This window comes from Larimichthys crocea, chromosome XIII, assembly GCF_000972845.2.
Source record: "Larimichthys crocea isolate SSNF chromosome XIII, L_crocea_2.0, whole genome shotgun sequence".
In the NCBI taxonomy this organism is placed as follows: Eukaryota; Metazoa; Chordata; class Actinopteri; family Sciaenidae; genus Larimichthys; species Larimichthys crocea.
In genome coordinates, this window is record NC_040023.1 from 43744333 (window position 1) to 43757328 (window position 12996).

Consider the following 12996-nt stretch of genomic DNA (forward strand, 5'->3'; position numbering starts at 1 on the left):
TTTCTACCAGGCTGTAAACATGTTTATTTCTGCTGTGAAGGTGGACATTTTAACATGGGGACTTATGGAGACTGACTCACTTCTTGAGCCAGCCTTTAGTGCACAGGAACTGCAGTGTTAAGCACTTAAGCGTTGGCTTCATTTCACAGCCACAGAGTTTGCCGCTTGTTTTTTCTGCTGGATTTGACCTCCAAATAAAGTGATTTAAATAATCAAATTGTCTTGTGGACAACCTGTCTGATTGTCTGACAGTCCAAGTTGTTGTTCCTGTAATCAACCAGCCATTTTGAAATTCAGCTGAAAGGATTTGTGTGTGTGTGTGTGTGTGTGTGTGTGTGTGTGTGTGTGTGTGTGTGTGTGTGTGTGTGTGTGTGTGTGTGTGTGTGTGTATGAGTGAGTGTTCTTGATTTGCCTTGGGCTTGAAAATGTTATTGCCAGTGTGTGTAAGCCATTTGCAAATTGTGTGGTTGTCGTTGTTTATGTCCATGAACTCATCACGTGTGTGTGTGTGTGTTTGTGTTGTGTCTCTGCAGGTATGACTACAAGGAGATGCTTCACAACTCCACCTTCTGTTTGGTGCCCCGCGGCAGACGACTGGGCTCCTTTCGCTTCCTCGAGGCGCTGCAGGTAAACAAGCAACACACACACACACACACACACACACACACACACACACAAACACACGCTATTATGAGCAAACATTGCATATGCAGTAAATTCATGCCTACTAGCAATGTTTTTGGGAAGAAAAAGAATCCCTTCCCACACTCAACCTCCCACTTACCTTTTGTTTTAATGGTACTACCTCTAGCATTAAAGGCTCACTAAATCATTACCAGCTTAATTTTCAGACTAATAGTGTAATGAACATGACCAAACCAGACCTTCAGTGAGAAGATTAGCTGCTTCTTCCTGCCTCTAAACATTGTAACTTTTGCTGATGAACTATTACATTCTTGCCTGACTGTGAAAATTGCAAACAGTCAGACGATCAAAGAGCAGCTGGTAAACTGGAATTTGTTTAAAAAAACTCTTGATTTTGTTTGTAGTTCAACATTCCTTTTGATCGTAACTTATGAACAACTCTCACTGTCTAATCCATATGTGGATTTATTTCCCAATGATTTCATAAAAGATATATAGGCTACTGTAGATATTTGACCCCATATTAAGTGCTTGTTTTTGTCATGATCCTCCGCTCTAGGCAAGGCAAGGCAAGGCAAGTTTATTTGTATAGCACAATTCGTACACAAGGCAATTCATAGTGCTTTACAGAGGCAAGTTTACTATTAAATATTACTATTATTTTAGTGGCTAGCCAATAGCAAACTGTCTTAAAAGAAACACTGTCGGGTTTACCGACAGTTAAGGCAGAAAACAATGATACAAATACATCTTTTAAATCAGACAGAAAGAAATGTAGACCGTACTCTTTATAATGTTATTTACAGAGACCAACAGTTCCACCATGAGCAAGCACTTGGCAACGGTGGTGAGGAAAAACTTCTTTTTAACAGGCAGAAACCTGGAGCAGACCTAAACTCATTGGTGGACAGTCATCCACCATGACTGGTTGAATTAAAGATAGAGAGGGGCAGATAGAGACAGAGAGGGGAGGGATAGACAGATAAATAGAGGTAGAGACAGATGCACAGCAGCAGCAAATCATTAACTAACTACAAACTGTGATGGAGATATGGTAGAGTTTTCAGTAAAGGGAGATGTGACTACATCTTCAACCAATATCGTGCCTGACTAGGCATAACCCTAACGTTTTAGCAGCTAGCCACAACTCTAGAAAAATAAAGATGATTTTTGCTGTGAAGCATCTTTTAAATAAACTGTGTGAGCATAATGTCCTGTTAGCAGCTAATCTAGCTTGTATACTAGCATTGAGTTTTCCCGCTTTAATAATGTCAAACTTAAAGTCATGTACTGTCTTAAGAATAAAATGCCAGGGTGAGTTAACAAGACACTCAGGGAGATAATGCTACAGAGCTACAAATAGCAACAAAAATCTGATTTTTTCCCCTCAAATTTACTGCTGCTTTGTATGAACAGCAGCTAAAAAATTAGGTGTTATGATACAGGACTTAAAATGGTTTAGGCCTACAAAGATAGCATTGTCAGGTGCTTCACAGCAGATGAGTGGAAGAGGTTTACATACAGTTATGAGCCAGGAAACAATGAACTGGGAGAAATTGTCACTAGCTTGGCAAGCTTTTTCCTACTTTAACACTTTCAACAAATGAAATCATGCATAATCTCAAGAACAAGATCGGGCTAAGTCAACAGCCCAGCAGGTTGAAAATAGAGCCACAAAGATCTAGCTGTAATCTCTACTGCTGTTTTGTCTGAACTCCAGATGAACTCCAGGTACAAAATAATAAATAAATGGTTGTTGAACCTTAAAGTGGTTTACAGAGATAGAATCAGGAGGTTTTGAGCTTTCAAACAACGTACAGTTTGTCATGGTTAAGTGCAGATTAAGCCAGATTAGGGGTTAAAATTGCTACACATAATGTCCCGTAAAAACAATCTATGAGATGAATTCCACCCATAGAGAGTCATTTCCTAAAGCTGGATGTGCGTTTGCCTCCACTTTACTCGCACCTCTTGAAATCAACACATCTCCATTTTTCCCCTCCGTTCATCCATTTCTATAACTGCGCCGCACTCTTCCGCATTACTACTGCACTGTCCTTTACCTCTCCTTACTGCACACCGCCGTCCACAGAGTGCACCCACATAAGTGCGCTTATCTCACTATCAGCCGCCACACACACACAGAACAGTGCACTTCGCTCAGGAGGAAAATGTGCCCTCTCCTCTTTTTCTTTCTCCATCCGTCTGACTCACTCCATCCATCGACTCGCACCATCCAGAGGAAGACGGACGGAGAGTATATTTACAGGCTTCGGTCTTAGCATGAGAAAGCAATACCTAATAGAGGTCAACTGTGTGTGTGTATGTGTGTGTGCAAGCCCTGGGGTTGTTTGTGTGACTGTATATATCTGTATGCATGGGATTGTGCGCTGGTGGATTTATGGGTGGTGTGTGTGTGTGTGTGTGTGTGTGTGTGTGTGTGTGTGTGTTTGTGGAGGAGACAGCAGCAGAGCCTGAGGGCCAGCTCTGGTTTAGCTGACACCTTTATGACCTGGGAGTGACAGGGCCGTCATTACATCAAACTCCCACCACGAACACACAAACACACACACCAGCTGTTCCCTCTACCTCTCCTCTCATCCCTCCATCCTTCTGCCACTCCTTTGCCAAAGGTCACATTCAGCTTCATACCTCCTTTCTTTTTATCATTTTTTAAAACCTATTTATCCATTTTCTTCTGACTTTTGATCTTTTTTAAATTCCTCTTTCTCCTCCTTTTATCATGCCCTCTTGCTCGCTTCATTTGAGTTATTAACTTCCCAGCAACCTGAAGTTAATATTTTAATATGGATGTGTGGAGAGGTGTAGCTGTACAAAGATGAGTGGTCATCCACTCAGAGATAAATTTAGACAATCCAGGCTGACTGAATGTGTTTGTTTTCTTTGATTTCATTTTGTTTTTCAGGGTCATAAATGATTCAAAGATTGACATCAAATAAACACAAACAGAATCAGAAACAGAACTATTAGTCATCAAGAAATTCTTTTTGTGCATGTCTGAGTTCTTGTGGTTTGCAAGAGTTACAGCACAGTGCATGAATGTTTTCTGCTCTCTGCCTGTTTGTATATTTCAGTTTAGCTCAGTTCAAACTTTAACAGACTCTTTTTGATCTGATCTCTAATAGATGCTTTTTCATATCCATATCAGTCATCGTTACACAAATTCCTCGCTATCTGTGACTATACGCTGCCTGCCTGCTTATCTAGATTGTATGTTCAAGCTTATTTCTGTTCATCTGATTGCTAAGCGGCTTAGCGCTCATGTTTGATCTTAACTTTAAATAAAACAAATATTCCAACTTGTACGTTTATATTACATTTGACCATGTGTTTTATTATCAAAGCTGCACTAATATACAGTACAGTTGTCCCTCGCTATAACGCGGTTCACTTTTCGCGGACTCGCTGTTTCGCGGATATTTTTCAGTGTAATTTTGCATGCTTTTTTTTTTTTTTACAGCGTACTGTACAGTATGAACGCACATTGTGTTCTGCGTCCTAAATTGGCTAAGGGAGAACCGCACATATGTTCTGCGTCCTGATTAAGGGAGTACTGTACAAAATGCGTGTAAAAAGGTGTATAAAAGTGTGTGGTTAGGGGTTTTACGGCCTTAAAACATGTATAATAATTGTAAAACTTACTTTGCGGATTTCGTTTATTGCGGGCTATTTTTAGAACGTATCCCCCGCGATAAACGAGGGACCACTGTATATTAATATCAGCACTTGAATAACAAATGGTAAAAAATAATGAACTCACAGTATTAATAATTCACTTAAATTTTATTTATATAACACCATATCATAACAAAAGTTATCTCATGACACTTTTCATACAGAGCAGGTCTAGACTGTACTCTTATAATATTATTTACAGAGACCAACAGTTCCACCATGAGTAAGCACTTGGCGACGGTGGCGAGGGAAAACTTTCTTTTAACAGGCAGAAACCTCGGGCAGACCCAAACTCATTGGTGGATGGTCATCAACCATTATTCTGTAGGTTGAGTTAAAGAGAGAGAGGGGCAGATAGAGAGAGAGAGTGGAGGGATAGACAGATAAATAGAGGTAGAGACAGATGCACAGCAGCAGCAAAACATTAATTAACTATAAACAGAGAGAGAGAGAGAGAGAGAGAGAGAGAGAGAGAGAGAGAGTTCAGTAAAGGGAGATGTGACTGCATCTTCAACCAATATCGTGCCTGACTAGGCATAACCCTAAAAGAGAGACAGAGAGAGAGAGACAGAGGGAGGTAGGGAGGGAGGGAGGGAGGGGGAGTCTTGTCCAATGGCAGCATAACTAAGGGATGACCTGAGCCAGCCCTAACTATAAGCTCTATCAAAAAGGAAAGTCTTAAGTCTACTCTTAAAGGTGTTGACCGTGTCTGCCTCCTGAACCCAGAATGGTAGTTTGTTCCACAGAAGAGGAGCCTGATAGCTGAAAGCTCTGGCTCCCAATTTACTTTTGGAAACTATAGGAACCACAAGGAACCCAGCATCCTGAGTGCAGTGTTCTAGAGGGATAGTAAGGTACTATGAGCTCTTTTAAATATGATGGTGCCTGACCATGAAGAGATTTGTATGTAAGGAGAGCACTGCAGTTCTCCTCAGCTCTACTGAGCGTTTTAGTGTCTTTAGGCTAATTATTTCGGTGTCTGCAGCTTTAATGTTCCATCTCATCCCTGAGAGTTTCCAGAAGCAGAGAGCTGCTTTCAGGTACAAATCCACTGTGTCCAGCACCAAACAGCAGGCAGACAAAGTTAGCTAATAACTGGTAAGATAATGCATCATCTAGCAGCTAAAGAGCCAGATTGCTCCCTCAGGAACTGTTGGCCAAAAGCAAAACTAAAAGAGGGTCAATACTAGACTTATTAGCCAGAAACAAAACTCCAAATGAATGCTAATGTTGCTCGGTGTCCACTGCATGCGAGATGTTCTCCAACACATTTACAATACCAACTTTATGAGGTCAGAATATGTCAATGTTTCCGCCAAGTGGTAAAAATCTCAGTTAATATAGCTTCAAGTGCAGACTGTAGTTTTGCCATTTTCATGAATACGTTGACATTTCTGCCTTCTAGAAATTTTGTCAGGATACAATCAAAAAAGTTAATTAACAAGTGTTTCTAATATAATTAGGACTAATAATTGTAATTACATCTACAGTATGACATTTTTTAGCAGCTGATTTTCCCTCTCAGTTCAGCTCTTTGATGAGGTTTCCAGCATCCAGCCTGGAGCTGATAAAGTTGTCATCTATAAAGACCAGCTGTAATTGTTCTGCATTTATCATTGTTGTGACTTCCCTACTTGTCTGCTACAAGCCTCACCAGTGATGTTGTGTGTGATATGTCCAAATCACACCGAGGCGATTTAAAATCAAACACAACCCAGTTTTTGCCGAATGTAGCTGTCGTAACATTAATAAAGAGAGCTGCATATTGCAGCTTTAATAAGCAGGATCAATATGGAGCAGATCAGTCATGACTTAGCTGTAGCTGTGATTGTGTTTGTAAAGGATCATGACCAAGCTTCTCTCTGTTTGTGTGTGTGTGTTTGTCTCTCAGGCTGCGTGTGTGCCAGTGATGCTGAGTAACGGCTGGGAGCTGCCTTTCTCCGAGATCATCGACTGGAACACAGCCGCAGTCATCGGCGACGAGAGGCTCCTGCTGCAGGTAACGGCCTGAAGACCATTCACACACACACACACACACACATACCTAAAAACCAAATGCTCGGTGCATCATCAGACCACACAGCAGCAGACCCTCACCTGAAACAAAGTCTTTTGTTTCTGACTGTTGATATTCTGAGTCTTCACTGATATCATCCGTTTTGTTTTGTTTTCTTGTGAAGTGGTTGTCAGCTAAATAAAACTCAAGCAGCATACTAAGTCATTGACTGCTTGGAAATGTCACTCAGAGCCTCACATTGTTATATGAGAGCGCAAATAAATAGAACAAGCAAATGGATTTGGCTGGAATTACTTGAACTTCATGGGGGGAGAAGTAATTATATGCCCATTAAATCTTAATTTGAATGAAGTGTATAATAATATTGTTTGACATTGAGTTTTATAACGTAGGAGCTTCATCTCGCTCTGTGCAGAACCAGAGTGCCTGAACCATCCAGGATCTATCTGTGGATTCATGTATTTATGGCAATGCCAATAGATGCCATTATACACACATACAATATGCAGTACGCATGGTGTATATCAGGGGTGCCCAACCTTTTTTGACCCGAGGTCTACTTTTCAGTAGCCAACCCCTCCGGGGTCTACCAGTCCAATACCAACATTTCAAACCACAAACATCGTCGCCAGCCTGCAGTAACTTCACAACAACACAATACTACTTTGTTTACCACTTTACTTTATGTCCACATAAGCATAAAGTAGGCTACAACAGACTTATAAGTAGGCCTACATCATTAAAACATAAGTACAACAGATTTGGACAAACACTGCCATGCAATCATAATAAGAACATTTCGGACGGATTTCCTGTCTGGTGCGCAGTGCTCTGTTCAAATTTACGCGGTTCAGCCGCGGCTCGCGGAAGAAATAGAAACCTTGCGGAAAGCTCGCGCCGTGGCGCGGAGAGCCGCGTCTGGGACGCTTCTGATCCGCGCCCGGTGTGAGTCTCATTGACTAGACTGGATTCTATTTGCTACGGTGACCGCAGCGGTACCGTTCCGCTTCCGTTCCGCGTTGAGTTGGCCTTAACGCACGTGTCACAGGTAGACTACACATGCGCACACGCACACACAAACACACACACACACACACACACACACATACAGCCAGCTGGTGCGGTTGCGAAAATTGCTTTCCCCCCCAAACCTCCCGCGGACGACTTGTGATCAGGCCGCGGGCGACCGGTCGACCGCGGGCTACTGGTTGGGCACCACTGGTGTATATATTAATGTATGTTTGCCACTAAATGTGGAGATACCTGTACTCTGCCCGAGGAGTATTTTCACTTTAAACCAGGAAAATTTGGAAAATTCCTGCACAGACTGTGTATTTATTTCTACAATAAAAATGTTTGAGGATAGCACGATGTGGGCGTACAAAAAAGTCTTTATTTGCCATTATATACCATTTATTGTGACAAATAAACTTACATAAGAAGTAAACTACATAGATCGTTAATTAAAAGTACAAAAGCATTCTTTCATAACTCAATCTACCAATATATTTTTAAAATGTCCTTGTGTTGCATGCTTCTGTCTCTTGAATATGATCAAGTTTTTGTCTTATGTAACTGCTACATTCTTCCTCTGGGATTCTACCTTCTAAAAATAGGCTCCTTTGCCCTCTATGCTAAGAAATTTGGCAAACTTGGCAAACTAGACTGCAACCAGAACTCCACTGTGGTCTTTCAAGGACAAGAAATCTTTTTCTAAATATGCTTCTGGCAGAGTTACATGAGAAGATCGATAGCACTCTCCAATCTGCCTTTTAAATATAGTCTGCATGTAGCTGATGGTTAGCTTAGCGTAGCACAAAGACTGGAAACAGCCAGCCTGGCTCTGTCCAAAGGTAGCAAAATGTTGCTACAAGCTACTCCAAGTTCACTAATGAAGACCACATGTTATATCATATTTGTTTAATACGCACAAAAACTACAGTGTACATCTGAAAACATACAGTTATATGGGAGCTTTTTATTTCTTGGTCCAGACCAGTTTTTTTTCCAGCTGATACATGAACACGTCACAAAATGAGCCATAGAACGAGGCTTTTCAATTCATCTTCAGTTTCCAGTCTTTGTGCTGAGCTAATTTAACCTCTGGGAAATATGGTAATTAACTTTCTTGTCATGAATTAGATGAGAGGATCCATACCAAAGTGTCAAATCTTTCTTTAAGTCATAATAAGAAGAGACTTGAATGACTTCAGAGCTACAGCTTGACAAAATCTTCTGGCCTCAGTGGATGGAGTTGCTCAGTTGTCATGTAGATTTAGTTTAGTTGTGATCACATGACTTTAATGCAGAATCTTGGTCACATGATAATTAGTGATCATGGGAATGAGATGACAACTGAGAGACTCCATCTGCTGAGTGAGGCCATCAGATGTTCTCAGTACTTTTACTGGTCAGCATTCAAAGATTTATGACTTTGTAGTTTGTTTATTAAAGCTTGTGACTCAACTTGGACTTGTCCTCGAGGACTACTCCAAAAAGCTGCAATATCTGCCTTGGCTTTATCTGACGATGGGAATTTCCTGAGTGTATCTCTGGGACCAATTTTAATCTTCCTGTCCCAGATCAGTGCCGAGTGCTGACTGTTTGTCGTCCACAGATCCCAACCACCGTGCGCTCCATCCACCAGGATAAGATCCTGTCCCTTAGACAGCAGACTCAGTTCCTCTGGGAGGCCTACTTCTCCTCGGTGGAAAAGATAGTGCTGACCACGCTGGAGGTGAGGATTCAAGACACACACACACACACACACACAACTTCTAGCAGCTTTGGCCTCGCTACCTTCCTCTCTCCTCGTCCTCCTCCATCACCAGCCTTTCTCTCAGAGGGCTGCGGTGTCACAGCAGACTCTCTGCAAACTTCACTTTATTCCTAGGCCTCTTTTTTCTCTTGTACAAGGGTACAAGCTAAATGGAAAGCTGGACAGAGAGCAAAAAGAACATTTCAGCACATCAGAGAATTTTCTCACAAGCTGCTTTCTATTTTACTGAAAGTGGAGCAAACAGGTGATGCATGTAAGCTGTGACTCTCTTCATGTTTTTATTTAACGCTGGAATCTTCACATTGTACAAGATTAGCACACTTTCTGTAAAATGATTGTCAACAGATCTGAAACTCAGCATTAATAGTGGCAGTATTCATAGCAGTGGCACTGGCATTAGTAGATTTAATGATGTAGTTGAGGAGACAGTAACCAGGACTGACTGTGAACCTAGCTACATTTTTTACGAGCTCATTCAGGGGATGAAACACACATTCTAATAGTGATGTATAGTTTTCAGGAAATTTTAAAGAAATGTCTCGGGTCTTTGACATCCATAGAAACCTCTCAAACAGCCCCTGTAGCATATTTTTAATATATCCCTATATATCATTAATAATGGTTACAGTCGCTTCAGATCAAAATCTGGCTAAAGGCCAGGATATGGTTGAAAGGAGCTCTAACCATGTCTCAAGGCAAAAGTGTTTATAGCTGTTTCAAACGTCGGCAAAAAGCCGTGCCGATCACCGAAACAAGCGAGATGTGACGGAGCACAGAAGTGCTTTCTCTCACCTCCACAGAGACCTTTGCATTGACCACCAACGCTGAGCTGGGGGCAGGTTCATTGGTGGAGACTGGAAGTGAGTCTGACTCTGAAGTATTTGTGTTTGAAGAAGTTTTTAGAAGATGGATTAATACTTTCTCCCCACCGCGACAACTGATCGCTGCTGGATCTGTGCCGAGCACAGCCGCTGCTCTTGGTGAAGGACGAACACACAAACCACAAAAAGTGTTTCATACTCAAAAGAGTGGAGCATCACTGAAGAGAGAGACTACAGGTGAACAAATGAACTCATAGATATTACCATGAAACCTCTCCAGGTGATCACTTAATTAAGACAATTACTTACAATATATTACAGGTTTAAATATGTAAATGAGGGATATGTAAATGAACTCATTAAAAAGGTGCAAATTGTAATACATTTCCAGAACATGGATAAAGCCAGGACATATTAGAGCCAAATATTGTTACAGAGGGAATTTTATTTTATTTTTATCACTCCATAAATCAGGAATGGTCATAACAGCTGTAAAAGTTAATCCTCGCCATGTTTTTAGTACTCAAATGTTCTATAAATCAGCCTATGAATATTATATAAACAATCGTCTGTGATATCCTCAGAATATAGATACTGTATATATGTGTGACTGAAGTGAAAGAGAGTAAGGCGTACATATTTACAGAGATGTGTAAATAACAGTGGGTGTGTATAAATATCTTCAGAATTATTGAATGTGAACAGAGTGGAATGGATACAATAAGAAATAGATAGTTACAGTCGACAGTTGCAGGTAGAAGTGTAATTATACAGTGTGGGTGTGTAGAAGTAATGCAGTCGGTTGACATATACAGAATAAACAGCTGGATATGAATACATTGACAAAGTGCAGTAAACAAACTCCTGCGTGAGTATTTTGGATGTTTTTTTTTTCCCACCACTCTGACAAAAAACATGGCCCACACATGAAAAACAGCTTTTGCCTGTAGTGTCCCTCAGGAGCCTCCATCCTTCCTCTGACCTTGTATTGTCGTGCACATCACTTTAACAATCCAGTTTAGAAAAAACGATTTATCCGCCCAATCCCCAGCCCTCATTATTCAGTTTAAACAAGTTGTTTCGAGATGCAGGGCTAACACCTGGGCTTACCGCTGGCGTCATGCTGCGGTTACAAATGTCTTCCTTTTCCTGCTACTTGCACCCAAGTAACCAATCACGCATTTCATTTTTCTCTGTTACCACATGTGTCTAAAGCCTCGGAGCAGGATCCGTCCCAATGCTCCGATTTCACTTATTGTATCTGTTTTAGACTTTTTTTTACAGTCTGTGTGATTTCAGCGAGCTCTACATCTCTGGTTTGTTTGTTATGTAGCCCTGTATCACTATCACACACACACACACACACAAACACACACACACACACACACACACACACCAGAGTCAGAAACACATCTCCATATGTCAAAGTGTGTCAGCACAGATACACATGGCACCACCCGGGCATAACCTCGCTGACATGTTGTCACTCCACACTAAAGAGCAAGGTGACACTGCGAAAGCCTTTGTGTGACTCGGTGTGTGTGAGTGTAGACTGTCAGTGTGTCTGTGTGTGTGTGTGTGTAAACACTTAATCCTAACTGACTGTCCTGTAAAAGAGGAGAGTGGTGGGAGAAAGGGTGAAGCAGAGAATGGGTGACACATGTAAATGGTGTTGCCGTGGCAGCGCACAAGATAACGAGTGACATGGTTTATTCATCCTGTTGAGGCTGTACCCTCCTCCTCCTCCTCCTCCTCCTCTTCCTCCTCACTGCAGATCTGTGGTGATACATACACACACACACACACAAACTTAAAAACACACACACACACACACACAACTGACAGATTGAATCTCCCCCGCACACATTCACAAACACACTTTTTATTGACTTCCCACATCCACTCCAAACTGTGTGTGTGTGTGTGTGTGTGTGTGTGTGTGTGTGTGTGTGTGTGTGTGTGTGTGTGTGTGTGTGTGTGTGTGTGTGTGTGTGTGTGAGGAGTCGGCGGGTAAGCAGGAAACACAGGTTCAAATATCATGCAGTGTTTCCTGTCAGAGAGTGAACATGCCTCGACCAATCACAAGGTCAATATTCGCCCGGTCCGCGCTGCCGGTACACCTATTAAACTCACCTATTAAAGGCGAGCTCACAGTGTGCTCCCGGAGAGGCAGGATTTATCTATCATGCTCTAATTGGTTGATTGTGGCTGTTCTAGGGCGAGATTGAGTCGTCCATCATGTCCCGACTGAGGGCTGCCGACGGGGGAGGAGCTGCAGCCAAGCGAGCAAAATTGCCCCTCATAAGGTGTAAGGGCTCGGAGTTTTTAAGGTGGCAGGCGGTGTTTTTATAGAGAAGTTAACGGATTCTGAGTTAATCTGTTCAGCTCGGGCAAATGGTTATCGACTGCCCTCAGGGACCAAAAAAAAAAAAAAAAAAAAAACCACATGGTGCTGTTTTTTTCTCTTTCGTCACGTCCCCACCTCCTCGTGATGAATTTTTATGTTGCTTTGTCAATATTATTACAGTAAACCCCCTCCAGGTGTATCATTAACTTGTTTTTTTACAATTGGAGCAGCCATCAGCTGCTCGGCCCTCCTGACTCTTTTCACCTCTTTCTATATATCCGTGCTGTTGAGTTACCCAGCCGGCAGCTCTCCCGATTCAATAGCGCGCCATAAAACACGGCCGCAAACCTGTGTCTGTTTTACTGAAGCAATTTGGCATGGCTCAAGGGCACAACAGCAATATCTCTTTCCTCTCTGCCCGCCTGTTCAGTGGCGGCCCCCCCGAAGGCGAGCTGCAGCCGAGGAAAATAGCGTCCATTCTCACGTCTGGCTGTTTGACAGACTGCTCTATTTGGGCACAGAAAGGATCGGGGCAGTCCAGACTGACTGGTGTTTAGATACAGCTGATGACTTTGTCTGTTCCTGATGGCCTCCTTCTGTGTGACTGTCCAGTACAAATGCCTTTGCCTTGCGTTGTGTTTACAAGGGGAAAAAAACAACCTCCATTTGGTTTGTCTGCGGAGGAAATATT

General features: G+C 42.1%; 1 protein-coding gene across 1 annotated transcript in view; it reads left to right on the top strand.

Moving 5' to 3' along the window:
- The window catches only part of ext1b (exostosin glycosyltransferase 1b), a 117489-nt gene that overhangs the window by 79423 nt on the left and 25070 nt on the right, over positions 1-12996 (top strand). Inside the window, exons 2-4 of the mRNA XM_019269624.2 lie at positions 534-627; positions 6233-6340; positions 8976-9095. Coding sequence (XP_019125169.1) covers positions 534-627; positions 6233-6340; positions 8976-9095 — 322 coding nt within the window. The remainder of the gene's footprint in view (positions 1-533; positions 628-6232; positions 6341-8975; positions 9096-12996) is intronic.